Genomic DNA, 27932 nt, shown 5'->3' with positions numbered 1-27932 from the left:
TACAAACTTTTTATACAAACTTTTATTCAAAAACTTAAAAAATTTTTAACTTTGAAATTAGAAAATAAGAACTTAACCAAAGTACTTGTGCTTTAACAAATTTCTTAAAAAATTTTGTGCATGTTTATGAGAATAATATGTGCAAAACACATACTTTTTATGATATATACTATTTCTCTGGATTCAGAAGCTAATATGCAGTGTTAGTGGTAATATTTACTGTTGAGCATTTGATTTTCACTTGTATTATTGGTGGTTGTTATAAAACTGCGCCCATGCATATCTATAAAAAAAAAAGAATTTTTATGATAAACCAATAGATCTGCTATCTAAGAGGTAGACCCTTCTAGTTTTGGTTATAATGTATATTTTAAACTTTTCGAAAAGTTTTTTTTTTTTACCTCCATGAAAAAAGATACTAACAATTAAACAATGGGTCAGTTTTTTTAAATGAACAAATTTGATATTCTTACTCATGCTGCCTTCAGCAGGATATCTTCTAAGTAGCAGAGGGTAGGAGTCTATTTTTCCAATCTGATGCTGAAAATAAGATGGTGGCTTTGGAATTTGCCCTCTTTTTTGGAGCATTTCTCTAGCAGCTTCGTTCTGGTTTTCTGACATAGAATTTTCCTCTTGAGCATTTTGGTAGTTATCAACCTGCTGGTTATTAGGGGCCATGTAGGTTTCAAGATCATTCTTTCTGGGCTCCTCTAAATTTTGACTTGTTTGTGAAAATGGATTTTGAAAAGCATCATCACCAATAGGTGTACTTGTTAAATGCTCAATTTCATTATTCATTATTTGAGACTTAATTAGGTTGTACTCTTGGTCATTATTTGGAGTGGTATTAGGTTCTTGGTTGGTATATGTTGTTTGGTATTTATTGTTGTCATCAGGCTGGTTTATGTCTGTAGCTTGTGTAAACATTTGACTGCTAGGAATATCATATTTTTTGGGTTGGTATAAATCTTGAGAGGGGTTATTTAATTCCAGCTGCTCTGGATATTGTATTCTTGATCTTTTCATGTTGATATAGTTTTTAAATTGTGTTTTATCGCGTTCCTGTTTGTGAAACATTTCCAATTTTTTTATTTCTTTTGAATAAGGGTTTTCAAATTCTTGGATTCTCTTGTCTTTTGGGTAATTTAGGATAAAGGGATTTCCATTATTGTTATCTACCACATATTAAAAAAAAAAAAAAAAATTTAAAACAAGTATGTTATTTACAACTTTATAATAAGGTTTATAAACAAACCTTATTTGTTAATAATATTTTTGTTTTTAAAATATCTACAATTTCTTACTTTGCCAGCCCTGTTTATTGAAAAAAGCATTTGCAACTTGTGGTTTGTGATTTTCTGTAATACTTAGCTGCTTGTAGTTGTAACTGTTTACATTTTTTTTAGTTGCAATGTGTTCTCTGGTCACTGTTAAGACAAAAAAAAAAAAAAAAAAAAAAAAAAAACAATAAAAAGGAGAAAATTTAGAAATTAGAAAATCTTTAAAATGTATAAAATGCTAAACTTTTTGAATCTTGATTGGCTTTAATCAGAAATCTTTTTTTATTATTTTTAGTTTTGTATAATTTATGTATTATTTATACATTTTTATAATTTATGTATTTATACATTTTTATGTGTTTAATTTGTTTTTGTTTGCGAAAAACTCTTACGACTTCCTTCCGCTGGTCTCATCCTCAAAACTAAAGGAAATGAATCAGTGTGAGCTACGGGTAATGGAATCCCAGATCTCTTGAAAACATCATTTGATACCTTTTTGTAAACATGCCCTGAAATTGTAGGAACAATTTTTGAAGAGTATTTTAAGTAAAACTTTCTTTGCTCACTTATTTACTTTATGATCTTAATGATCACATGTAATCATTTATAAGCCATGATTTAAGTCTGTTTAGAAGAGGGCAAAAAGATGACCTGAATTAATTATAAATCAAGTTGATTTATATAACAACCTTAACTTAAATAACAAGTCATGTTTTTTGTTCTTTGTTGTTTATGGTTAATTTTCTTAAAAACTAGGTCAATATACATGTATTTACAATATGTTATGTTTAAGTTGTAAAGTGTTTTATAAGTATTATTATCCTACAAACATTTTTAAATTTGTCTTATATTAACATCAAAAAAATATAATGCAAGTTTGTAAAATTTATTTACCTTCTAAAGGATACTTGTTCAGTATTAAAGGAAATGAGTCTGGATATGGAGCTTTTTCAATATCTGTCTTTTTAAACTGTTGCACTACAAAATAGCGTAAAATATATATGAAGTTAAAAGAAGAGTTGTCCACAAATATAATCACAAAGTTTCTGAATAATAAAAATCATACTATTAAGCATTTGTGGTATTGTCGACTTCTTCATTTTGTTTAGTTCTTCAATTAGTTTCCATGCACTTATGTCTCTCAAATGTTCATTTGGATCAATGTTTTTTACTATTGTTTTTTTGACTGTAAAAAACAAAAATTTATTTTAAGAGTTATTTGTCTGTGTGTGTACTTGTGAGTGCCAGATGCAATATTGGTGTTAACAAAATTTTTTAACAGCCTATTACTGCTCATTATTTTAATTGATCTTTTATTGATAGCAATTCAATTATCAGTTTAGTAATTAACAAATTTGGCCTTTATTTTATTTATTTTTTTTTTTTACTTCTTTGTGAATATCTGTTGTAATCTTTGTAGTTAAGAATTTTAGATTTTTTTTCATTATTGGCATCTGTAACCATTTGTTGATAGTTGTTGTCATATGGAATGCTGTCTTTCCTTGCTAAAATTAAATATAGTTTATTGCTTTTTTTAACTTAATCAGTTCCTCCTAAAATAAGGAATAAGTTCTTAACAAGAGGAATAAGTTCCTCTTAACATAATGTTTATGATTTTAACTTTTTGTTGATATTAAAATTTTTTTACAGTTCTTTTAATGAAACATTTGCAGTGTAATCAGTCATGTGGTTAAAAAGTATCAATATACCTTTTTCTTGCACAACAGGATACTCAATTGTTGTTCCAGGAATCTCAGTTTTCTTGTATTGAGGTTTTATAGAAACCATTTGATTGGTTGAATAGTAACCGGGAATTTCTTCTTTTCCTAAATTGAAGTTGTTTATTCCAATTTTTTTTTTTAGTCACTTATTATTAATAAAATGTCAAAATCAATCTTTGAGAATGTTAGTCTTGCTCCACCAGACAAAATATTAGGTTTAGCTGCTGACTTTAAAGCAGACCCCCATCCCAACAAAGTTAGTTTGATTGTTGGAGCTTATCGAACAGAGGAAGGTGCTCCTTATGTACTTCCAGTAGTTCGAAAAGTGGAAAATGCTATTGCAGCTGACAAAACATTAAACCATGAGTATTTACCTATTGGTGGAATGCCTGAACTATGTAGAGCAGCAGTAAAACTAGCTCTAGGTAAGTTTAAAAAATCAAAATATTGTATAAAAAACTAGTTTATATTTCTTAAAATACCTTTTTGTTTTGTTCGAACTTATGTAGTAGTGACACAATAAGTTGCAATTATATTATGTAAAATTTGTAGTAACAATGCTATAAGTTACAGCTATGTTGTATAACACAGTAAGTTGCTATATTATGTAAATTTTGTAGTAGTGATGCTATAAGTTTCAACTATATTACATAACTTATGTAGCAGTGACACAATAAGTTGCAATGCATATTTTATAGAAGTAACACTATAAGTTACAACTGTATTATGTAACTTATGTAGCAGCAAAGCTATACGTTTGATGAATACGTCATTTAATCCTTTTTAAAATGAGTTTTGTTTCTAAAATAATGAATGTTACTGTGCATTACATTTTTATATAAAATCCCTTTTTCTAAAGTTTTAATTTTAGTTTATGATATTTAGGTGATGATAATCCAATTATAACTGAAAATCGTATTGCTGCCGTGCAATCATTATCAGGGACAGGAGCATTGCGTTTAGCATTTGACTTTCTGTTTCAGCACTATAGCAATCACACTGTGTATATTCCAAAACCAACATGGGAAAATCACAGAGAAGTTCTGAAATTTGTTGGCTATACTGATGTTCGTGAGTACAAATACTTTTGCTCTGAGACTAAAGGATTAGATTTAAAGGGTTTTACTGATGATTTAAAATCTGCCCCTACAGGATCAGTTATTTTATTACATGCTTGTGCTCAAAATCCTTGTGGTGTTGATCTTTCACAGGATGAATGGAAAATAACAGCTGATATTGTTCAAAAGAATGGGCTTGTAGTAGTTTTTGACATGGCTTATCAAGGTTTTGTATCAGGGTGCCCAGATACTGATGCATGGGCTGTTCGTTACTTTGTAAGTCAAGGTTTGGAAGTTTTTTTGTGTCAGTCATTTGCAAAAAACTTTGGGTTGTACAATGAAAGATGTGGAAACTTGGCAGTTGTTTGTAACAACAGTACTATTGCAATGCATGTTGAAAGTCATCTTAACAAAATTATTAGAGCCATGTATTCCAATCCACCAAATCATGGTGCAAGAGTTGTTGCAACTATTTTGAACAATCCTGTGTTAAAAAGCGAGTGGTATGTTGACAGCTTTCTATTAGTATTTTTATTAACTTTATATGCAAGCATTTAATACATAGTTTTCATAACAGTTAAATCAAAAATTAAAAAATTTCTAGGTTGGAACAACTTAAATCTGTGACAGATCGGATTCTGTCATGTCGACAACTGCTTTTTCATAAATTAAATGAGTTGGAAGTGCCTGGAGATTGGTCACATGTTGTTCAACAGTGTGGGATGTTTACATACACAGGATTGGAGCCTGATCAAGTTAATTTGTTACGTGAGAAGTATCATATACACATGCTTGCCTCTGGTCGAATTAATGTTTGTTCAATTAATCAATCGAATGTTGATTATATTGTAGCTGCGTTTAAAGATGTTGTTGAGAACAAAAATTAAAAAATCAATTAAATTTTTTTTAACGATGTAAACAGCAGTTATAAATGAGAAAGTTTTTAATTAGAGCATCATAGCATAATAATTAATAAAAGCATCATTCTAAATGTTATTTTATCTTATCTGCATACTATATGACTTATTTTTTTGCATACTTCAATTATAGGTTTATCATGTTTAAAAATATATATTATTATTATTTGAGTTTCTGCAAATTTTATTACTCAAGACTAAACAACATTGAATTTTTAGTGATACTTTTGCTCAAGTTTACTAATGTATGATTTTAAATTTTGAATATCCACTCATTTTAATATTCTTAAGTTGTTTTTTTTTTTTTTTTTTGTCTAATATTTGATAAAGTACCAAATATTTTCTTTGCCAATTTTTCAACATATTTTACTCTACACAAAAACAACTTATTCAGTAAATATTGGTCAGATTTTAAAACAGAATTATCAAGTGCATCAGAAAAGTTTGCAGCAGAGTAAGACCTGATCAGTATGTTAAAGGTATATAGATTTACATAGTATGTATAGATTTATGGTGTATATAGATTTATGCCTTATTTATGTTTTATTTATGTATGAGTTTTTTAAGATATTTTAACTAAGAATGTTTTATATAAAAATACTGGTAACAATTTTAATGACAATCTTACTGTTAACAGGTTTCTCTACATATTGCATAACAGTTCCATGGTTGCCCATTAATCTTGATTGGTCATTTGCCATTTTGTAAGCATCTTGGTCTAAACGATTTAGTGCAGATTATTGTTATTTGTAAATTGTATATTTATAGAGCATATTTTTATGTCAACTTTTGTAAGAGTAATGTTGAGCTTGATAATCTAGAAAAAGGTTTCTAGTTATTGCGTCTGCAGAAGAAAAATACATTTAAAAATCATAGGAAACCTATGCAGTCAAAGAATTAGATTTGAATTTATTCATTTTTGACGTATTATTTAACAAAGTTATCTGAATGAAAATTATTTGATTGTTCATTGAAATACAGAACTACTGCTACCTTAATTTCTGCATCTACACTACAATAACAGCTTTATTAATTGATATCAATCTTAGTTTACTTACTTTTTTGGGCAATAGTTCTCCTGAAGGTTTCATATGGATCTGATGTAATTTCAATTTTGGAAGGAGTTTTATTTACATTGTTATCAGTAGTTATTTCTTTAGAAGTAAGTTGTGGAGGAATTTTTGGTGCGTAGTACTGCAAATTGTTTGCATAAGTATTTGCAGCTGTTATAAGTTGAGGCATAGATGCAGTTGATAATGGTTCTTTTAATTCTGTGTGAGATTCAGTTGAGGAATCTCTTTGAATATTGATGGTTGCATTGTGATCTTGAAGAGTATTTTCTATGTTAGCTACAAGATTTGGAGTTGTTTTGTTTACATACAAACTTGCATTTTTTAATCCATCTATTTTTTCTGTTGATACCTCAGAAGTTACTTTTTTTTTAATAGAATTGTCATTATTTATAGTGCTGTTTATTATCTGTACAGTGCTATTTTCTATGCTTGACATGTTTACAGGTGCCGTTACTTCTGAAATAACAATTTGGCCATTGCTTGATATTGAATTGTTGGTTGGATTGTCAAATGATTTTGTTTCTCTTGTGACTACATTTAAGTTTGCCATTTGTGAGTCCTCATATGATGAATCTAAATTTTAGGTAAAAGTTCTATTGTGCAGATTGCTTTTTTTAGAATTGTAAAAGAACATCAAGAACTCTTCAACACATCTTCTATTAGCATATATATATATATATATATATATATATATATATATATATATATATATATATATATATATATATATATATATATATATATATATATATATATATATATATATATAAATATATATACACACACACACACTATGACATAGCATGTACTATATAACATCTTTAAAATTTATTTTACCTTTTCTCGATGGTCTCTGATCTTCTTCATACTTTGATTTTGGAACAGAGAATTTCTTTACCATCTGAGCACCATAGTATGGTGAATTTTTTGATCCTGTGTTATAAGCTTTTATTATATTGCAAAGGTTAAAGTTAGTTTAAAAAGTCACACACATTTAAAAAAGTTAAAGTTCATCTAACCAAAACCCACCTTACTTCAAATTAAAGTTTTATTTACTTACGGCCATATATAGCTTCATAATTATACTTCATTTGTGAATCAACAGTTGATTCTACATCTTCTATCTTGTCTGAAAAGACAATCATTATCTAATAACTTTTTGTAGATAAATGTTGTTTTTATACAGTTTTTATCTGACTTTATGTATTTTATGTGAAAAATTAGATTATAGAGTTAAAGTAGGGGGAACTTTCATTGATAAATGAATTTTCATCTTCAATAAGTTAATGCACCTGTAAATTAGTGTCAAATATCTTTTATTAGACATCTTTATTTGAACACATATATATACTATAACATAGGATATACTATATAACATCTTTAAATGTAACATTAAAAACCTAATCTATTTTTGACCATAATGTAGCATTTTTGTATTATTGAAATCTCCAATATTGAATATAAGTTACTTTAGTGAAAGTGTCTTAAAACTATTGGATATTTAAATATATGAAGACTTACTCAGCGGAGACTTATGAAAGTGCGAAACACATTTTTCAATTGATATTATATGATCAATATGAATGGATGATCATAGGTGTAGAAGATGGTTTATTTTTAACTTAGGTAGCAAAGTGGATATGCAAAGTATTCATGTTTCCTTTGTTTAAGGGATAGTGGAGCAAAATTTGAATATTAGAAAAAAAACTATGGGCTGATAAAAAGTCAATTGATTGTAAAGAAAAGGAAATCTTTAATCATTGTTTGACAAAAATTTTTATTCCCAACAACCCATGCAAAGTTTAGTCTCATAAAGAAATTTGAAAAAATGCTCTGGATGGATAAGGGGATTGTTTTTACTATATATGTAGAGCATTCTACAGAGTTCAAGTGAAGAAAATGTGAAAACTGGTATTTTTTTAATCTCAAATGATTAAGATCACTAAGGTATCAAATTTTGTATTTTCTATAAATAAGGTTAAAGCAACAGCATGCAATATGTTTATGGAAGTTATTTCTAAATTCCTTGAAAACATCATAAATTTTCATCGTAAGTTTTCATACACTTGGTTGTAATATGAGTGTTAAAAACATTTTTTGTTTCATCATTTGTAGAGTTTCTCTAAAAACCAAAGTGATCTAAGTGAAAGATTTCAAAACATCTGGATATCACAACAATGGAGAAACATTACATAATGGATAAAAACATAGTATCATAGAAAGTCATACAAAAGAAAGCTGAGTTTCTGTGAAATTCATACAATTGAGTTAAAATTTTGTAAAGTCGTCTTCTAAATAATTGAGAGAAAAATTTTGTTATGATGAAAAAAATGAATGCAATATTTGGATTCAGCAATCTCCAAAATGTTACAGTAAAACATATGAGGGGGAAGATTTTATTTTCTTTTAGTGTGTTATCTATGGTGAATGTGATCTATAATGGTGAATGTGATCTATGATAGTGAATGTGATCTATGATAGTGAATGTGATCTATGATGGTGAATGTGATCTATGATGGTGAATCAATTATATAAGGTTATATAATTTGAATTAAATATTAAGATAAGGTTTGTTAGAATTGTCAAATACCACCCAAGAATATTTAAATTTCATAAGCTAGCAATAAAATATTTATGTGTAACAAACCTTTTCTTTCTTGTGCAAAAGCATCCTTTTGTGATGTTTGGTTTTTTAAGCTATTTGGGAAGCGAGGAATGTCACCTTTTTTAACTGGTGCTTGATTAATTGAAAAATAGTTGTTAATAAGAATTATTAAAAAAACTATTAAAGTAGTTATTAATAAGAACAAATGAAAAAAAAACCTTTTCTTGTCAAAGATCATTATAATATTTTAAAGTTGTTGTTTACCTACGCCACTCTGAAAATAAGGTTGGATATTTTGAATCCTTCCAAATGCAGGCCATTGTTTTTCTTGTGGTATTTCAATTTTTTTTGAAAGCATTTCAAGTAAATTCTGTGGTTGCTCTGCTTCTAAGTTTGTGTTGTATTTATTTGTGAGTTGATCTTGTTGGGGAGTTTGCTGTTGGACAGTCTCATAGGGATTCTCTGGAATGTTTGTTTTTCGAACTATAAGAAAGTTCTGTTTCTTATTTCATTATCATTGTATTAATGTTAATATGTAAAACATGGTAGTAAGTTGACTTTTTAAACTAAAACTTGAATGAGCAAACTAAAGTAGAGCAGGATCTGAAAAAAATTAAGAAAAAAAAATTTTTTTTATTTAAATCTTACTAAAAGTTAATAAATCTTTTAGTCTGACATTTCCTTCTACTTTTGGTCCATCTAGATTTTCTAATGGGCCAATCGGAATTTCATTACTTTGATCATCCTCATTTATCAATTCTTGATTTGAATCAAGTGGAATATTTGATTTTGGCTCAAATGGCATCTGTACATGTTGACTTTCAAATTGGTTTGCGTATCCCATGTTGTTACCCAAATTTGGTGGGTCGTATTGTAAGAAATCATCTCTCTTCACTATAAATTAGTTCTTCACATTTGATTACAAATCGTATTGTGTTTTGTGATTTAAGAATTTTACACTTAACTTTATTTAGTCTTAAATATATGGATATGCTTTAAGAATTTCAAATAGACATTTTTAATCTATTGGAAAAATGGCTCACCAATTTTTTTTTCTTGATTATGCACTTATCCATATAAATTAAGAAAATTTATATAAATTATATTAAATTTATATAAATTAAGAAAATTTATATAAATTATATTAAATTTATATAAATTAAGAAAATTTATATAAATTATATTAAATTTGTATAAATTAAGAAAATTTATATAAGTTATATTAAATTTATATAAATTAAGAAAATTTATGTGGATAAGTGCACAAAATTACGATTAATTTTTAAAAAAATATATTTGTACTGTGAGTTTATTCTGACCTTTATTGAGCTTCTTTGTTTTGCAGGAAAATGTCATGTAAAAAAGCACCACAAGCACTTCAATTATCCTCATCTATTAACAAGTATTGTTTATTAATGAGCAAACATTTTTAAATTTATTCATAAATAATAGTTGCATGCAGTTTAAAAGAATAAGATGACAAGATTAGAAAGAAAAAGAAATTATAAAAGTATCTTTCTAATTTTTCAAACAAATTAATTGCATGAATTAGATTTTAATTACCCTCTCAAATGAAAATGTTCTGTTTTTTTTAATATGCTAATGCATCCAACAATTTTTGTTATTCCATTAAACACACAGAATGTTGATGTTAGATATGCAAGTTAAGCTATTAAATTATTTTAAAAATGCAGAGCCTGTGTTTGTTAAATGAGCACATGCTGTTATTTTCTGTTCACAATACAAGTTCTTGAATAAAAAAGAAACTGTTGGCATGGCTTGTGTGTGGAGGCTCCCTGGAGGCATGTTTGCAAAAACAAGAGTTTTTTTTTTTTCTTTTTTTTTTTTTTTGAAAAATGGATAAGATTTTTAGTCAAAATTTTTAGTCAAAAAATAGTTTTTAAATGTAAATTATTGATGTTATGGAAAAACTTTCCTTTTAGATTTTTTGTTGAATTTTTTCTCTTCTAATTAAATTCAATTTTTAATGTTAAAAACACACAATTTTTTGAAAAAAATTTGGAGCATATTTTTTCTAAATAGTAAAGTGCTAAAGTACTAGTGCTCAATACTTTGATTTATTTTATTGATTCAGTTCTAGAAAAATAAAGAACAAGTTATAGGTTCTGTTCATTATGTTGCTCTGTATGTTTTCATGCTGTTTGCTCATTTGCTTTTTGCTTTTTTGAAAAAACATATTTAATGAAAATAAAAAATTATTACGTTTTTGATAAATGCTATTTCAATATACATATATGTTATAGTATATATGTGTGTTTAATGTACATTTTCCGTGAAGCTACTAAAAACCTAACTTAAATGTTAATAAATGCTAAAGTTCATTAAAACAAGAACAGTTTTTCTCTTTTTGTAATAAGTTTTTATTTTATTTAAAAAAAAAAAAAAGATCTTTGCATTTTATCTAATAATTTACCATCTCAGTGATAAATTATCATAAATTATCAGCCCTATAACTGATTCTAAAAATATGTAATATTTTAAATATTTGATCATTTTACTATTTACACATTTTTAAAATGTCCTTTCGGTTTCTTTACTTTCAACATATGAATATATAGAAAACAAGAAATATTTAAAAGGAGTTTTTCATCAACAGCATAAAAAGTAAATAAACAAAATCAGAAGCAACAAGCATCATCATCATCATCATCATTCATGATGGCTGAAGATATCATAACAAGCTCTATATCAAAGGTGCACAATCTTCCCCCCTTTCCCCCCCCCCCCCCCAATCTTTTTTTTTTCTTTTATTTTTTATTTTAAGCTTTTTTATATTTTTATTATTTTAATTATGGAAAGATTTCATGAAAAAAATGTATTTTTTTAGGGGTGTTTTTTACAAAAGCCAACTTGGGAGCTTCATTCTCCTTCCAAAAAAAGAAAAAAAGAAAATAGCAAGTTATTATCACCAGGTATTACAGATAGATGTATGAGCTACTACTATGTACAAAATTTAATCACAATATGAAGAGTGTTCTTTCTTCTGTTACTTAAAAAAAGTGTGTTAACTTAGGTTCTTTTTATCCAAAACTGGAGAATGAAAGTCAACCTGAGCGAGATAAAAGATTTGCTGCATATCAAAACTGTTGGAATAAATTGAATGCTATGATTCAAGTATTTTTTTTCTTATCCATCATCTATTCTTTAACAAAAGGTTTGAAGCTTTTGACTTATTATCTTATTCTAAGCACAGTTTTTCTGAAAAGGTTTATGGTGTATAAAATTTTGGGACAAAAAGTTTGTTGTAATTTTTGACGTTTTCTAATTTAACAAAAATATATCATTGTAAAATCCGTAAAAGCGATTTATAGATTTATAGAAATCTAAAGTAAAATTTGTAAGGAAAAGGTTCAATATTGATATTTAATATATTTCAATAATAATAACAATAATATAAAATATTTTTATATTTAAGGATGTGCAAGAAGAGTTGAACAGAAAAGTATTTGATGGACTTCTACAGTTTTTTGCAAATGCCTATGGAAAGCATAAAGTCCTTCCAATTGCAGAAATCCCTACTGCTGTTCTTGTTACTGGTAAATTTTTTTTATTTTTCTATTTTTTTTTTCTTCGGACAGTTTTGAATCACATTATTAATCATCATTCTTCTAATTGTAAATTTCTATGTTTAAAGAAGGATCAAAGTTTTTTTTTTTTAAAAAAAAGGTTTTTATAGGTGCTCAGGAACTGTTTAAAAAAATATATAAAAACAACATATTCAAGAAAATATATTATTATGATAAGGAAAAATATTTTGATTGCTTTTTAACTTGTGGATACAAAAGTAAAATCCTCTCTTGAAGTTATAAGATTTGACGACAGCATATTTCAAACCAGCATTGACCTTATAAAAAATATTTTACCATCTACTTTCAGCCATTTCTAATGTTTGCCAGCTTTCTTGATGATACTCTCCAGAAATTCTTCATTGATACAAGTCTTCAATACTCTAGGGTATAATTTATCACATTCTAATTCAGCACCAGTCTCTAAGGGTATTTTATCTTTTTTTCCTCTCCTGTCATATAACTGCTGAGCTGCTATTACTATTACAAGAAAATAAAAATTTTCAATTTCTTATTTACTTGAATATAGTGGTATTTTTTAATACCCCATAACAAAAGCAAGTTGTCTTAAAACTGCTGTAAATGGTTCTGCTTATATGTACTTTATATGCCTCCTCCAGTTTTTCCCTGTTCTTCTCTTTTTGCTATTGTTGCTAGTTATAAGTAAATAAGAAAAAAAAAACATACTTTAAAATAATAAGTGGCAAAATTTTCGAACTAACTTACTTTTTAAAATGGCTCAGAAAACGTCTTGCTTTCCTTTTTTTTTTTTTTTTTTTTTTAAAAAAAAAGTATGTTATAAAAAAATACCTTTTCTGTGATTTGCGCTACAAATAATTTAATTCTTATAAAAATTATTTACTGACATTTTATTTTAGACATAAATTAAAAAGTGAAACTTTAAATCTCTATGAATTAAACAGAAATATTTATTTGTTGAATACTAATGATAAAGCTACAACTTCTACTTGTATATGATATAAAATTACAAAGTAACTTAAAAGCATTTTTACTTTTTGTTATTAAAGAATTTGCTAAGAACTAAGTGTTACAAACAAATATAAAAATTTGGTAAAAAAAGTGTTTTAAGCAGATAAAAAGGTGTTATAAAAAAAATCTTAAACTTTATTTAATATAATTAATTGTCTTGAGCTATTTATCTTGTTTTTTTAGGTGTAAATTTGCCAGACCATGAAACAGTTTTCTCTCATCTGCAGACTCAACTAAGAGAAAAAATTTCACCATACGTTGCTCGGGTCCAATCTAAAGAGTGTAGCAGTAAGAAATATGTTAAATAAATAAATCTATTAGATAATAATTCAATATGAAATTGATTAAATAATAAATTAATGTAAATTCAATAACTGAAAAACCCATTTGGCACTTGCAACATTTATGTTGCCTACATCAACAAAAATTAAATTGAGCTTTAATAGATGCTTACTATTGGAGTGTTATCAATCATTTTTTTTATTGATTAATAATAGTTTGACAATTTTAACAAATTTTCTGTCTTCTCCTTAGATTGTCTTCTTCTGTCCCAGACTTTTAAATGCATCACATTTCACATGTTTATGATTTTGTGCCACATTTCGCATTTAATATTGGATGTCCACTTGTGTAAAATGTAACAAATATTAGTTTATGCAAAAAAGTTGAAAAGTAAACAAAGATTGTTTATGCAAAAAGTAAAAAAAGATTGACTTGATTGCAAAAAAGGTCTTGCGATTTTATTTTAAAAATCTACATGTGCAATCATGCTTCACATCTGCAATCACAAAAGAATTAAACATGGCAAGATCAATTCTAGGATATATTATCAGACACTTCAAACTAAGCACGGGAATTTCGGCCTTCGAAATCGACGAAATTAAACGAAATTCGTGTTTTAATTTCGTATTGAAATTTATATTGAATTTCGAAAGACGAAATTTTTAAACATTACAAATTCACGAATTTCGAAATTAAAAATTATGTTTAATTTCGTGTTAATTTCGTTACTTTCAATGACCCGAAATTATACGAAATTTTTTCGCGAAATTAAACAATCCAAAAAATCAAAATTTCGTTCTCAATTTCGATCCGAAATTGAAACACGAATTTCGTTTAATTTCGTCGATTTCGAAGGCCGAAATTCCCATGCTTACTTCAAACAGTCAAAAACTATTAAAAGAAAATCAAAAAGTAAAAAAAGAAGAGATCTCAAAACAAATTGAAAGTAAGAAGCATCAAGGTTTCATTTTTCAAGAATCCAACACAAATTTTGAAAGATTTGGCTAAAAAGTTCAAATTTAGTACATCATGCATCCATAAAGTGCTTTGATCAAAAAATGTTTTTTTTTCCTCATACCGTAAGTAAGAAATACTAAAAGTAAGCTATTCAATGTTCAAGAAAAATGATGCTTTAAGAAAATCAATGCCATTGTGGTCTTTGTTGCTTTACATTTGTCACACATCTTTAACAGCAGATATCTATATCAAAGAGCATCTAAAAAAAGATTGGCACCTTTTATCAAGAGTCATAGTATTTCTACACTTTTCTGGCCTGATTAGCATTGATTCATTACTCTCAGAAGACAATTTAGTAGTATTAACAGAACAAAGTCAATTTGTTCTCAGAACAAAGTCAATTTGTTCTAAAGTAATCTAATTTGCCTAATCTTTCTAAAGAGCGGCTCATAGAGTCCTAATGGTCAATTATGAAAAAGAGTGAAAAAAAGTGGTTTCATTTGAGAATATGAAGAAAATATGGCTTTATGCATTGTAAAAAATACCAAAGCAACTTTTGCAAGACATGATGGCTAGTGTGAAGACAAAAATTAGAATTTTGAATTAAATATCTTATTAATTTTTATAATGCCATACATTATTTTTTAAGTTGATGTTTCATGAAAAAAATGATTTAAAAAATGAAGTGTTTTGAGAAGATATTTCATTTTGAAATCAGCCAAATTTCATTGTGGGGCATCCAATAAATTTAGTTCTTAGCCTTCTCTGAAGGTTTTTTTGTTTTTTTATGAGTTACAGTAAAATGTTATTTTGCTCACACTGTTGTCATGTAACACTGAATATTTATTATTATTATTTATAAATATTATTATCAATATTTAATATTCACTATTAAATTGAATTATTAAGCCAAAACATTTTTTTAGAAAAGAATGTTTTTAGCTTTAAAATTTAAGTTACTTTTGATTTTTTCATTTTTTTTCATAGATTTGAAGTCCATGCTAAAGATAATATTAAAATCAATAGTTGCATCAGTCAATGAAGTAATCTCCTTTTTTGTTATAAATTAGTTATTTGCTTTTAACATGAAATATTGTCTTGCTGGAAAGTATCAAAATAAGAAATATAGAAAAACAATAGGAAATATATTAAGAAATATAGTAAGAAATATAGTAAGAAACATTAAAAAGTTATAAGAAATATAGAAAAGTAATGAAAAATATAAAAAAAACAATAAGAAATATTATAGAAACATTTAAAAATAATATAGAAACATTTTTTGATTAAATGACAATCAGTTACAAATATATTTTTAAAATATACTTAACCACAGAATTAATGCACCACTTATACATTCTGATTTATTAAAAAAAATTTTAATATTGTCATAAATTTTAAAAGATATTAAGAATATAACATATAAACAGAATTATTTCGATGATAATAATAAAATTTACTTCGAGGATGGTGAAAAAAAAACTAAAACCAAAAATATGGTTTGTTTAATAATGTAAAGTAAAATGATTATTATTATTATTTTGCACACAAATACAGCTTCATTTGAAGCCTTTTTGACTTGTCAATAACTAGTGTTACCACTTCTTGATGTTATTACAGTCTGACAGCACCGTGGCATACTTTCAATTAGAGATCTAATCCTTTCTTGAAGGGTATCTTCCGACATACAGATATGACTTTGTCACAGCTTGTCTAAGCTGTTAGGTGGTGCATGTTGGCTTTTAACACAGCATCCTATTATGTCCCAAAGATGCTCTATTGGGTTCATATCTGGACTCCAAAACTTGAATATTATCATTATTTAAATATTTAGCAGCAGTATGTGCTGTATGTGGTCTAGCATTATCCTTTATAAGAAGGAATCCATCTCCAATGTACAGTGCAAAAGGTGCCATGAAAAGCTCTAAAATTTCTGCTTTGTATTTTTGAGTAGTCAGACATCCACCATCAGCAATAAAAAGCTCTGTGTGAGTTGTTAAAGTTATTCTGCCCCATACCATATAAAGTGGTTTGTTGAATGTTACAAGTGAATTATCTTTCATTGGGCCTTCTGTTTGCTCTTGGGAAACAATCAGATTTTACGAGGTAAAATCTTTACTCATCTGTAAATAAGACCTCTCCCCAATTATGTATTTCCCAATTCATATTCCTCCTTTTAAAAACCAGTCTGTTTCTTTGGTGGTCTACAGACAATCTGAGATCAGTAGTTGCTGCTTGAGGTCATAAATTTAAAGCATGAAATTTTCTTATGGTATCTTGATTAACAGCATTTCCATGAACCTCAGCAAGTTGTATTTGGAGACTTCGTGCAGTAATACCCATTCTCTAAATGTTCAAAGCATTAAAAATTGGTCCTTCATGACATCGAAAGCTTTTGGTTTGCCTTGGCCAAGTTGTCTAGTGTGATCATTACTCTATACAAACCTTTGTAAAACCCTACTAACTGTTGTATGAGACACTGCAAATCTTCTACCAAATCTTATTATTGCAAAAACATACTACTTATGAAAAGCTGCTATAATTTTGAAATTAAATAAGGAAAACTAAAACCTACAAAAGGTATAACAATAAACATTGTTATTATCTTTGTAATTGATAAATCAAGAAAATACATAACATTTTTCAAAATAAGTTAGAATTTATAAGTGGTGCATTAATTTTGCAGTTAAGTGTACATTTACAAAATATAAAACATACAACAATGGAAACTTCTGATAAGAGTTACTCCTAATTCTCTTTTCGATTCCTATACACCAATAAGAATACAAGATGTTCCTTTATCTATTTACCTTCTAAAAGGTTTTACATGTGTAAGGCCTGCTAAAGAAAAAATTAATTTTTTATATTTAGAATAATGCAGCTTCAGATACTGTGGAAAATGAAAGTGACACAGAAGTTTCGAGTTCAAAAAAGACATCTACTTTTAAAGATTTCACATTTGATGAGCTCAAGTCATGGTATAAAAAGAATAGTAACACAGTGAGCTTTTGATTGGATTTTTAGTAAAATCATATGATAAATAAACACACACACGTAAGATCAAGGTAACAATGACTACTAAGTATCGAAACCAAAACTTTATAGACTTTTTATATTCAGAATTTTTCCATCACTTACTATTTATAATTATAGTTATTGTAGTTTTATGCAGTTAACCATTTAGAGGTTTTTTTTGACAAGTTATTATTCATTTTTTCTCTCAAAAGACTTTTGATTACCTTCTAGAGAATCAATGCAGAAAACAAGTAAGTTAGATGAATAAAATATTTTGGAGATGATTTTATAAAATACAGTTGAAATGTTTTAAACTTTATAAACATTTTTGAATGCTTTTTTTCTCACTTTTTTAATATATATTTTTTTTGTTTTTGTGCTTTTTTTTTAGCAATGAAACGGAACATAAACATGGTATAGAATTATTATTCTCAAGTATATAAAATTGAGATCAAAAACAAATTAATTAAAAACAAAAAATCTTTTAAGAAATATATTAGGTCAAGGAAAAACTTTGTGTTAAATGATTTTTTATCCAAGAATTTATTCAAAAAAGATCATTCTTTAAAGTAAACACCATCATCGTACATGACCTTCTATAAATGATATTCAAGCTTATGGATTTGGTCAAAATATCACTCCGTAAAAAATAAATATTTGGTAGCCACAAAACTAGATCAAAGACATACAAAAGTATATAAAAAAGTATTATTTTAACACAGCACACAAATATTTTTCTTGCCCTATATGTATGAAATACATGTAATATATGAAATATATGTATGAAATACATGCATTATATATAATATGTTAAAAGGAAATTTTTTTTAGCATTTTAAAATTTTTTGATGTATCTCTCTTTAGGTAATTTGTTGGTGTTTATTATAGAAGATTTTGAAAGTTTTTTGTCTACAATGATACAAGATTTCATTTTGATTTGTAGGTAGGCTATCTATTGCCTTCTTAAAGTATAGTGCATAATTGCATGAAAGATGGGATGGCAGGTAACTGACAGGTTGATGGGTCGATGATTCTTACCTATAAGGAAAACACAAAAGTTATCAAATTTTTAAAATTCTTTTAACTATTTTTTCAAATTGTTGTCTAATACACTATAACCAATGTGTATCTTGTTTCTGGAGTTTAAGTGTAATGTTCCCATATAACTTTCAAAAGCTTATAATTGTAACATTTCCAATCCAAATCAACAATTCCAATAAAGAGAATGTATTGAAATTTTGTTTTGTTCATATAACTGCAGAATAGTGAAGTTTTTTATTGGTATTTATTTTCAGATCTAAAAGTAAGAATGTCAATACTTTTCAATAAGAGATTTGTTTTCAATAAGAGATTTGTTTTCAATAAGAGATTTGTTTTCAATAAGAGATTTGATTTCAATAAGAGATTTGATTTCAATAAGAGATTTGATTTCAATAAGAGATTTGATTTATTTGCAGACCTCAGCTTACACAACTCATTCTATGGATAAGTTTAATTTTTCAATCCATTTTTATATATTTCGACAAAAATTAAAAAACTAAAAAAAAAACTTATATTTGAAAATTTTTTTTTAATATTAATTTTTACAAAAAAAAAATTGCAATTGTTTACAATAATGGAAAGTTAACATAATAAGAGTAAAAATAAAAATATAACATAAAAGTTTTTTTTTTTTTAACATTTTTATACCAATCAGAAATGAAATTTTCATGCATTTCACCTGCAGGCTTTGTACATTTATTAGAATACTTATTTTAATGCTATGTGTAAAATAAGGTAGACACAGCTTGTTTTAATAAATATGGTGACTCTTTCCTATGATGGCATATCGAGAAGTTGCTAACATAGGAAAGTCTGCAAAATGAATTTAAAAAAATGCCTGAAATAGATTTTAATGCGCATAAAAAGGTGATCAAGCTAATACCAATGATGAAATACAAGAGCTTGAGAAACCAACACATTTGGAAATGAGATCTCCCCCATCAGAAGCTTTCATATACATTGGATCTTCTGTTTCAACGAAAGGATAAGATCTAGTATACAAAAACTGTGTCTGATGCCTTTAGCAACCCCTAAAATCGAATTGAAAAAGGCACGAAAACGTTGAAAAATTATTTTTTCATAATAAGAGCAAGAAGTAGGAGAAAAATAATTTCCAATGCTTAGTTTAGCTTTATGTACTTAAAGTTAAGCAAACATGGAGTTTTTTTGTCCTAAACCTCATTCATATCTTCAACCTAACATATTTTTAATATATTTCTAATCTAAAATATTTAATAATGGGGTAGTGAGGATATTAGTTGTTTGACAAACAATTTTTGAGGTATTTTTATATTTGTTGTTTAATATTTTGTATTCCAATTTTTATTATTTACATTTATGTGTTATATCAATATAAATATATTTTTTTAGTGAGCATGTTACAGATCTTCCTATTGTTTTACTTTTTGGGATTGCTACCACTGTTTCTTCTATGCATAAGTCTTTACCTCATTTTGTGTCATCTCGATTGTCTGTTGAAAAGTTTCAATCGCAACCATCGCTTGTATGTTTAACTGAAGTCATTGAGAAGGTGTTTTTTTTTTTTTTTGTTGCTGTTTTGTTTTTTTTTAACTTTTATTTCTAATCTTTAAAGCAACTAAAATTTGAATTTAAGATTTTACAAAATTTAAGTTTTGTAAATTTAAAATTATTAAGTAATAAATATAGTTATAATTATAAACAATGACAATTATTTTACATTCTACTTTAGGTACTTTTGAGTTGTAATGCTCCATTTAAACTTGGGCCTCGTGTCTTTCGTTTATTATTTGAAACCTTTTTGTACCACGATTTCTTGCTGAAAAACTTTGTTAAAGGTCTTCAGGTAGATTAATTCTGTTTGTTTTAGATCTGTTGTTTTTTAGCTGTTGTTGTTTTTCGTTTATTTATCTTTATGAGTTTTCTCAATTGTTTTCTATGTTTTGTTTTTACAATTACAGTTTTCAGTTATGGAGCATTTTTACAGAAATCAGTTCAGTGTGCTTTGTATGATGGAAAGAAGCGAGCAAAAGAAATACCTCAACAGTATAACACCTTTGCAGATTGCAAGTCTACAAAACATTGAATCTTTTAAAAAGTAATGTTTTTAAATAACTTTTTTTTAACTTGAAAAAATGTGTTTGTTGTGGTTTAAACTAAATCTTTTTTTTTTTAAGTTTTATAGAAAAAAAAGGAGAAGAAGAAAAAAAGATCATCTTAAGCAAGAAACAAGAATTGATTGTATGTCTAACAGTTTGTCATTAAATGATTTATCAGTCTATAACATTTCAGAGTTTTTATAAGCAGGCTGTTGATTCTTGATCATAAACAGGTGCAAAAGGTGAAATAGCATTTTAAAAACATTTTTGTAGTTTGACCATAAAATTTAAAAAGCATAAAAAATAAACAAATCAAAATTTTGTTTATGATAATGATTTAAATAAATAGGTACAATAAATTTCTGTCACATGGTTATTTATTTTGTATGTTTATATTTTTGAGCCTGTTTGACATTTCTGATCACTCAACAAATGTCTGTTTTCAGAATTTAAGTTTGCGACTAATAGAGCAGATTAAAGACCACGAAGCAATCTTTTTTCCTTCAGTCAAATGTTTGTTTATTGTAACATGTAGACTGCCAGGGGAACCTCTAGGAAAAAGGGTATGAAAAAAAATTTTTCATTTTTTTTCTAAATTTGTTAAAAGGAAATATGTGTATGTTTTTTTAGTTCCAATGTTTCAATTCGTACAAAAAAACTATTAGCACCTTTTTGTTCTGGATTGATTATGATATTCTAGTTGAGGGACACATACGAATATTGCACAATCAGTCCAAATATTGCAAAAGATCAAGTTTATACAAATGCTATGGCATTAGTGAGGTCAGTATTTTTTATTATGGAGCTTCAGTGACTTTATCCAGGTAATGTAAAGAAGAAAAAAAATTTCATACCATGTTTATTTTTAGAATGCTCTCACGTGATGAATTGTTGCCTATATTGAAAGCATGTGTACTTGTTTTAGAAGATGTGGGGTAAAGTTAATTGATCATTTTCTTTTGTTAACATGATAATTTTAATGTCAAATGATAAAAAATATTTTTATTTATCCTCCTGCTATCTTAATAAAGAAAAGTTATAAAGAAAAGTAACAAAATAAATAATAGTAAAAAAATGATAACAAAATTAATTATCTAGAAATCAGAAAAAAGAAAAAAATTTTTTTTTTTTTTTTTTTTTTGGTTGTTGAGTTTTGAATAAACTAAAATAAAAATACATATAAACAAAATCCATAATGTCTTTGACTTTAAACCTTTAAAATGTAAAGTCGCAGATCTTTATATGGATAAAAAAAATGATTTTGTTATCTCTTTGAATTGTTTTTTTAAAGAAATTGCAAGCAGTTAGTGGATGATGGTTTAATGTTGAAAAAGTTTGTGGATCGTTTCAATTATTTAGATAGTAAGGATTGTTTGGATATTTACTTTATACAAAAATATACCTAGAAAATTAGTAAACTGGAGTTAAATAGTTGTAATCACATCTTACATTTATTATTTTATGAGGTTTTTTTTTTATAGAAATCTTCCATTATTTTTCATTCTAACAATAAGTTTTTGGCAATACCAGAATATATCATTCTTTATTTTCTTATTTGATCATTGAAAAAAATTCTTAAGCAAAATGAAGTGGTAAACAAAACTTCTATTATTTGTTATGCAAAAAATTTGCATAACAAATGGTTCAGATATATTTCTTTTTAAGTTAATAAATCTAAGTTAAGAACTTTTTAAATAATTTTAAATTTTTTGATTTGTTTTTCAAATTTGTTGATTTCTGTGTGGGAAAATGGGATAACTGTAAAGAATGCTTTTTACTATAAAAAAAACAAAACAACTTCTTTGCTAGTAGTGCAATGCAGTGTAGCAATAGAATAACTGACTCATTTAAGGGAGTAATATCACATAAGCACAGATTGTTTGAGTGGATAATTCAATAATAATGAATAACTTGTGAAGCTGCTACAATAGGCATTTTTTGAAACTTGTAATCAACAGACCATCTTTCTTTGATTTTTTTGAACCGAAGAATCTCAGGTCCAGATAATGCATCATCAAGCAAACATTCAAGTATCACATGATAGGGCATGTCAGTCAATGAACATAATGACTAATTGGCTATTTTAAAAACTTCTCTAAGTCTGCTGTCAAAGCACATGGCAATGATGAACAGATTTATATATTGTGTGGTTTTTATTTACATATTATAACTATTGGAAAACAGCATCAGCTGTTGCTTTTCCAAATCCAGATAAAAGGTTTTTGAAACCATAGTCAAATGTCCTTTTGAAAAACCTTTTGAAGTCACTTTTATATATTACACACAAAGGTGATTTTTTTTGTCACATTGAGCATAATTAAAAATTTGTCGCAGGAATGATGACTTCATAAATTATCTTGAGCCGTTAACTGATCTCAAAACACTTTTTTTTACTACTTAGTTTTTCAGATAAAATTATTATAAAATTATTAACATTTCATAGAAAAATTGTGTTCCATTGATTTATTTGTGTTTAAGTCATTTTTAACTCGTTTTTTTTTTTTTTTTTTTTAATGTAAAATCTTTATTTTACATTAAAATTTTTGACTGTGATAAGCATCCCACTGCCTTATGACAGAATATTAGTTAGGATGTCCCAAAAATGTAATAAATTTTCACACTCACCAGCCAAAAATTGCTTTGGACTTTTATAAGCATTACACTGCTTTACAAAAACAAAAAGTCTTTAGACTTAAAAAGTAATGGTTATGGTTACAGAGCTTTTTTCTAGTTCACAAATATCGGTATAGAAGGGGGGGGGGGGGGTTTTGACCCTCCAAACCCATATCTGCTTATCTACACTGAGTAAATTACAAGATATATAGCTACCTATTTTTATTTCTAAATTATAAGGTGATTTTAGTAAAAAATATATATATAACTTAAGTTATGCCCTATTTTGCCTTACTAACAAAATATTAATGATTGATTTTGTTGACTTTTTTTTTTGTAGGGTTTTGTTATTTTAAAAACTTTCTTTGTATTTTTTTCTATTGTTACATCATGTTTCTGAAAAAGGTCTTATGTGTAATTGTCTCTCAACAAATACTTTTTTCCTTAAGTTCCCAATTTTTCATTTTCAAATTTGTTTTTTACTTTTTAATTTCAGACGCTGACAAAGAAGAAGTAGTAGAAGAAGAGAAAGTTTCAGACAAAGAGAAACTCAGACCATTACCTATATTTAAAAGTAGATATGACCTTCAAGAAGTACTTTTTTTTATTTTTACAGATTTTATCTGTAATTGTTCACCTGTTTGTAATTTATCATAAACTTTATATAGTAAATACCTTGCCACACTACACCACACAGGAATGAATAGTTAGGGTTATGACAAAAAAAAAAAAAAAAAAAAAGATAATCTTTTATGTTCTCATTACCTCATCAGTTAAAAAAATGGATCCTAAAAAAAACTTGCCCCTCCCCCACCTTTTTATCACATTCCCAAAACATTTTCAAATGTTTTAGAAAATTTTCAAAAAAAAAAATTTTTAATTATTTTATAGATTATAGTTTTTATATATTTACGATTAAGAATATCTTTTAATGTGTTAACTGAGCTCTGAACAACCGTGCAATAGAGTTGAAAAAACCGCTCAAGACAATTAAAACCGGTTTTTATTTGTTCATTGGAAGTGACAAACATAATGGTCAGAAGCTTGAAATTATGAAAAATGAGCATTTTGTAGCCGAGTTTAAATAACTTTTGCTTTCTTTTATTCGGCTTTTAACAGTCTTATATTTAAAAACCAATTATTCCTTTAATTTTTGGTCTGATGTACAAAACGGTTTAATAAAAAGGCCTGTTCAAAAGTATGCATAAGAATAGTAAATTTTTAATGCTTCAGTTTTAAAGTTTCAGTTTCTCTGTTGATGCATACATCTAAAGAATAAATGCCTTCTTTCGGCTGGAATTATTTTACAAAGAAATGCTGGCAAGAAATGACTTTTTTAAATTTGAATAGAATCTCTTAACTTCTTTAGCGGGAAAAAAATGTTGTTCTTGACATGGATTTTATTTTACGAATGTGGCCAGAGGAAGTTTATTTCAAATCTATTACTTTTTTTCTTGGACCATCTGATGAAGTATTATTTTTTAGACTTTGATAATCTTATCATTGTTGATTTTTCAGATGGAAAAACAAGTTGCAAGCTATGTCATGAAAATGGAATTTAAAAAATGATCATTCTTCATTAGTTGAAAAACATTTACTTTAGCACACATTATTGTCAACGTGAATAATTTCTTTTTTACTATAATGCAAATTGCAATAAAATGTATAAAAAATCGATTATTCTTTAAATTATTGACCGAATAAAAACAATTTTTAATGCTTGATTTTTTAATTCATCACAGTCTTAAAAGATTACTTGATTGCTTTTTAAAAACCGTTTTAACTCAGTCAAAATTGAATTTTAATTCAGTGCTTAGTGTTAACCTCTCATTCTATCATTAGTATTATAAAATGAATTAAAAATTTTGTTCTATCATCAGGATTTGTAATAAAATAGTTTTATTTTACTTTGGCTTATTATAAGAACATGAAATTATTATAAAAATCTGAAATCATGGAAACCATATATATGAAAAACTCTTTGCGTTTACACTCCACAAAAAAAGACGAACACATAAAAGCTGTGTCACTAAGGCAAATAATTTGATAATTTGATAATTGAGCAAAGTTGGGTATATAACCAAAAAAGCTGCTCTGTAATCCTAAATTGAAAAGACCTCAAAGAAAGTGTGAAAACCAACTGTTTCTCAAACTAAACCAAAGTAGATAAATATCATGTCATTCCTGAAGATGATACATTATTAACAGATGTAAAAAGTGAGTCAACTGTTACGGAAGCAGAATCTATAAAAAAAAAAAGTAGTATGCTTGAAGAGCTGCATGGAAAATGATCACATCTGCCTTGAATACTAAACGGTTATATGGAGTTGTTATCAATATACAAAATTCTATGATCAATATGTTTTCAGCCAATTTACTCTGGTGGATCAGGTTTTGATCTACCAGAGTACATCGGCTGAAATTAAATTCTTAATAATTTATAGACTATGTAGTAAAGCTTTATGGTAGATTGAAACAGTCTTACTAGCCAGAAACTGAAGTTGTTGAAAATCGCTAAAAAAAGATGATTTTAAGCATTTTTTTGAGAAGCTTTTTTAAAGAAAATGTTAAATCAATGATACAACGGCGTGACTTACAATCTCACAATGGCAAATGAATTTAAGGACTATAGATGCTTTAACTTATTACTTTTTTTGTTCCTAAATTGAAGATGGCACTTAGAATACAACATGCTTTTTTTCATCTTGCAGGAAAAAATCGTTTTCAAAGAAGAATTTATTAAATAGTGATGAATGCATTTTAAATTGAGTTAAATTGCTCTGGAGCTTCGAATTTCTTTACGATGTATTTAAGTTTTGACAAATCCACTCTAAATATACCAGTTAGTAGTATTTTTGATGGAGCGACCGAATTAATAGAAGAACTACATCAGAAATGAGAAACAAATCTATCCCTTAAGCTTACCTTAAGTAATAAATTTTGATTGAAATAATTTGATTTGATTTCTGCTGCAAATAAATCTTTGTTGTTATTTTTTGGTCATAATATACAGATACAACAAATTAATTTTGGTTGGACTGACGTAAAATTTTTTTTTAATCACTTTATTTAAGAAAATGAAGTTAGCTGTAAAAGATAAACGAAAAGAAACGCCTTATGAAAAGTTACGCAACGACATTATTGTTGCCATGGATGCGATATTCAAGTAAATTATTCTTTACACCATTTTTAAAAATGAGAACCTCTTCGCCAAGATTTTTTTTTAAAAAAAGTTGATCATTGTTCATGTTATTTTTTGTATAAATTTTTATAAATTATATTGTAATTTATATATAATTAAATTATAAATTTTCTAAAAATTTTGTACAAAACGATGATTGCTGGGAGTAAGTCTTTGTTATAATTATAGTCTGTTTTTTTTTTTTTTTTTAAGAAAAAATCTCACTTCTCCTCTTGAGCTACCTTTTCATGAAGTATTTTACTACAACGACTACCAGACTGTGAAACGAGTGAGAGCTATATTTACACCATTTATGCAACCTCTACTTAAAAAAACAAAAAATCATATATCGGATATTTTAATGTTTTTTTTTTTTTTGCATAGCGCTTAAATGGTACTCCACGACTTGCAATACAGAAAGCACTCGCTACACCAAACTTTTATCTTCAGGTCTCAGCTTCAGGATTTTTTCAGCTCTGAAAATAAAAAAGCTTTTTTTTTTATAGTCGTTTTAGTAGTAAACATGCTTTGTAATTGTTGATTTCGATTTTTAGTGCAAATGTTGCGAAGAAACTGAAAGTTGTATAAAACCATCCCATCCTGATATTTGCATTCTTTATAAGCTTCACCTGGAATGTGGCAAACTTATAAACCTTTACGATTGGTTGCAGGTAAAGACATTTTTTAGTTGTGGCATGCATAAGTTCATGTTTTAAAATAAAGCTAATTTTTAAAAAATGACGGTTACGGTCTTTAACTGTTTAATATTGCTACGGTTGCTACTATTTTACGATGCAATTTTATTAGTTTATTGATGTTATTTTCGTTGATGATATAGGCGTTTATTACTGTGATCGATCCGTCGTTAGTTGATACCAAAAAGAAGAAATCTGCTGCGAAAAAAAAACTCGAGGAACAACTTCAGTATCCTTTCTTGTGTAGAGCTTTTTTTTTTGTTAAAAAAAAAAAATCTAAAATCTGCTAACATTTTTTAAAAGTTTCTTTAACTGAGTTGTAGCGCTCGTTTCATTCGAGGGGTTTCTGAATTACAATTCTTAGGCTTTATCAAAGCAACTCTCCGCAAGACTGATCACGTGTCAAGACTTACTTGGGGTGGATGCTAATAACAAAAAAAAGCACCAAAGAAAAAAAAGTATTTTAAAGAAGCCATTTGAGCATTAGCGTAAACCCGTAAGACAGTTTGATAGAATTACGAATTTCCATAATCGATTTTTGGGAATTTTAGTTAATAGCATTGAAAGGATTATTAAGAAAATGATTTTTCTTTTATACTTTTGTTTGTATTTTATGCTTTATGTGGAAGGGGGTTTCTGCCGCTTTACTTTTTTAAAGACGTCTGTTTTACTTTAAGAAGCTCTTATAGATGGAATTGTTTTGTCTTCAGTTCAGCGAATATCATAAATATCAATGGAAAATTTGTTATTTGTTTACAAAATGGCTTTTGTTTGAAAATTTGTTTTAAGCATATTATTTTCGTGGTCCTTATACACTTTTCTTACACTAGAAAAAACTAGCA

General features: G+C 27.0%; 3 protein-coding genes across 11 annotated transcripts; 2 read left to right on the top strand and 1 right to left on the bottom strand.

Annotated features, from left to right (window-relative positions):
* Nucleotides 1-7: 7 nt before the first annotated feature.
* Nucleotides 8-10368, bottom strand: LOC145202328 (uncharacterized). 2 transcript variants are annotated; one of them, XM_080075228.2, is made up of 17 exons: nt 10218-10368; nt 9974-10046; nt 9303-9548; nt 8919-9137; nt 8697-8786; nt 7110-7178; nt 6887-6982; nt 6035-6622; nt 5605-5694; nt 2990-3106; nt 2669-2785; nt 2347-2466; nt 2175-2258; nt 1673-1789; nt 1305-1427; nt 474-1175; nt 8-283 (listed from the first exon to the last, which is right to left on the bottom strand). In XM_080075228.2, the coding sequence occupies exons 2-17, from the start codon at nt 10044-10046 to the stop codon at nt 204-206; spliced, it is 2931 nt and encodes a 976-aa protein (XP_079931354.2). In that variant the 5' UTR covers nt 10218-10368; the 3' UTR covers nt 8-203. The 2 variants fall into 2 exon arrangements, with proteins under 2 accessions (XP_079931354.2, XP_089939235.1); XM_090083109.1 differs by lacking the exon at nt 2669-2785.
* On the top strand, nt 3113-5257 carry LOC145202359 (aspartate aminotransferase, cytoplasmic-like). The gene is made up of 3 exons (XM_080075271.2): nt 3113-3426; nt 3887-4562; nt 4664-5257. Exons 1-3 carry the CDS (start codon nt 3162-3164, stop codon nt 4944-4946), a joined length of 1224 nt encoding a protein of 407 aa, XP_079931397.2. The 5' UTR covers nt 3113-3161; the 3' UTR covers nt 4947-5257.
* Nucleotides 5222-27886, top strand: LOC145202279 (origin recognition complex subunit 3-like). 8 transcript variants are annotated; one of them, XM_090083111.1, is made up of 28 exons: nt 5364-5455; nt 6494-6633; nt 8460-8585; nt 10000-11369; nt 11503-11587; nt 11689-11789; nt 12091-12211; nt 13415-13519; nt 15458-15513; nt 17339-17467; nt 17714-17733; nt 17874-17896; nt 18347-18425; nt 19895-20054; nt 20235-20348; nt 20464-20600; nt 20680-20743; nt 21048-21164; nt 21302-21384; nt 21471-21536; nt 21893-21963; nt 23711-23808; nt 26289-26380; nt 26609-26684; nt 26780-26845; nt 26950-27066; nt 27234-27319; nt 27414-27886. In XM_090083111.1, the coding sequence occupies exons 4-28, from the start codon at nt 11331-11333 to the stop codon at nt 27517-27519; spliced, it is 2211 nt and encodes a 736-aa protein (XP_089939237.1). In that variant the 5' UTR covers nt 5364-5455; nt 6494-6633; nt 8460-8585; nt 10000-11330; the 3' UTR covers nt 27520-27886. The 8 variants fall into 8 exon arrangements, 6 of the variants coding, with proteins under 6 accessions (XP_089939236.1, XP_089939237.1, XP_089939239.1 ...); XM_090083110.1 differs by lacking the exons at nt 6494-6633; nt 8460-8585 and having other exon boundaries at nt 5222-5455; XM_090083113.1 differs by lacking the exons at nt 6494-6633; nt 8460-8585 and having other exon boundaries at nt 11272-11369.
* The last annotated feature ends 46 nt before the right edge of the window (nt 27887-27932 follow it).

Source organism: Hydra viridissima, unplaced genomic scaffold (genome assembly GCF_058129835.1).
Source record: "Hydra viridissima isolate aposymbiotic clone 2 unplaced genomic scaffold, HvirCarnegie_v1 scaffold_3, whole genome shotgun sequence".
In the NCBI taxonomy this organism is placed as follows: domain Eukaryota; kingdom Metazoa; phylum Cnidaria; class Hydrozoa; order Anthoathecata; family Hydridae; genus Hydra; species Hydra viridissima.
The sequence above is the reverse complement of the archived record's forward strand: the minus strand, read 5'-3'. Positions and strand labels throughout refer to the sequence as shown.

Coding starts and splice junctions, on each gene's coding strand:
- LOC145202359 (XM_080075271.2), top strand. CDS start 3,162: ATGTCAAAATCAATCTTTGAGAATGTTAGTCTTGCTCCACCAGACAAA. Junction 3,427..3,886: donor AGCAGTAAAACTAGCTCTAG/GTAAGTTTAAAA, acceptor TATGATATTTAG/GTGATGATAATCCAATTATA. Junction 4,563..4,663: donor CCTGTGTTAAAAAGCGAGTG/GTATGTTGACAG, acceptor AAAAATTTCTAG/GTTGGAACAACTTAAATCTG.
- LOC145202328 (XM_080075228.2), bottom strand. CDS start 10,046: ATGAGGATAATTGAAGTGCTTGTGGTGCTTTTTTACATGACATTTTCC. Junction 2,467..2,668: donor CAACAGATATTCACAAAGAA/GTAAAAAAAAAA, acceptor TGTTTTTTACAG/TCAAAAAAACAATAGTAAAA. Junction 1,176..1,304: donor CAATAAACAGGGCTGGCAAA/GTAAGAAATTGT, acceptor AATATGTGGTAG/ATAACAATAATGGAAATCCC.
- LOC145202279 (XM_090083110.1), top strand. CDS start 11,331: ATGATGGCTGAAGATATCATAACAAGCTCTATATCAAAG. Junction 13,520..15,457: donor CCAATCTAAAGAGTGTAGCA/GTAAGAAATATG, acceptor TTTTTTTCATAG/ATTTGAAGTCCATGCTAAAG. Junction 27,320..27,413: donor AAACTCGAGGAACAACTTCA/GTATCCTTTCTT, acceptor ACTGAGTTGTAG/CGCTCGTTTCATTCGAGGGG.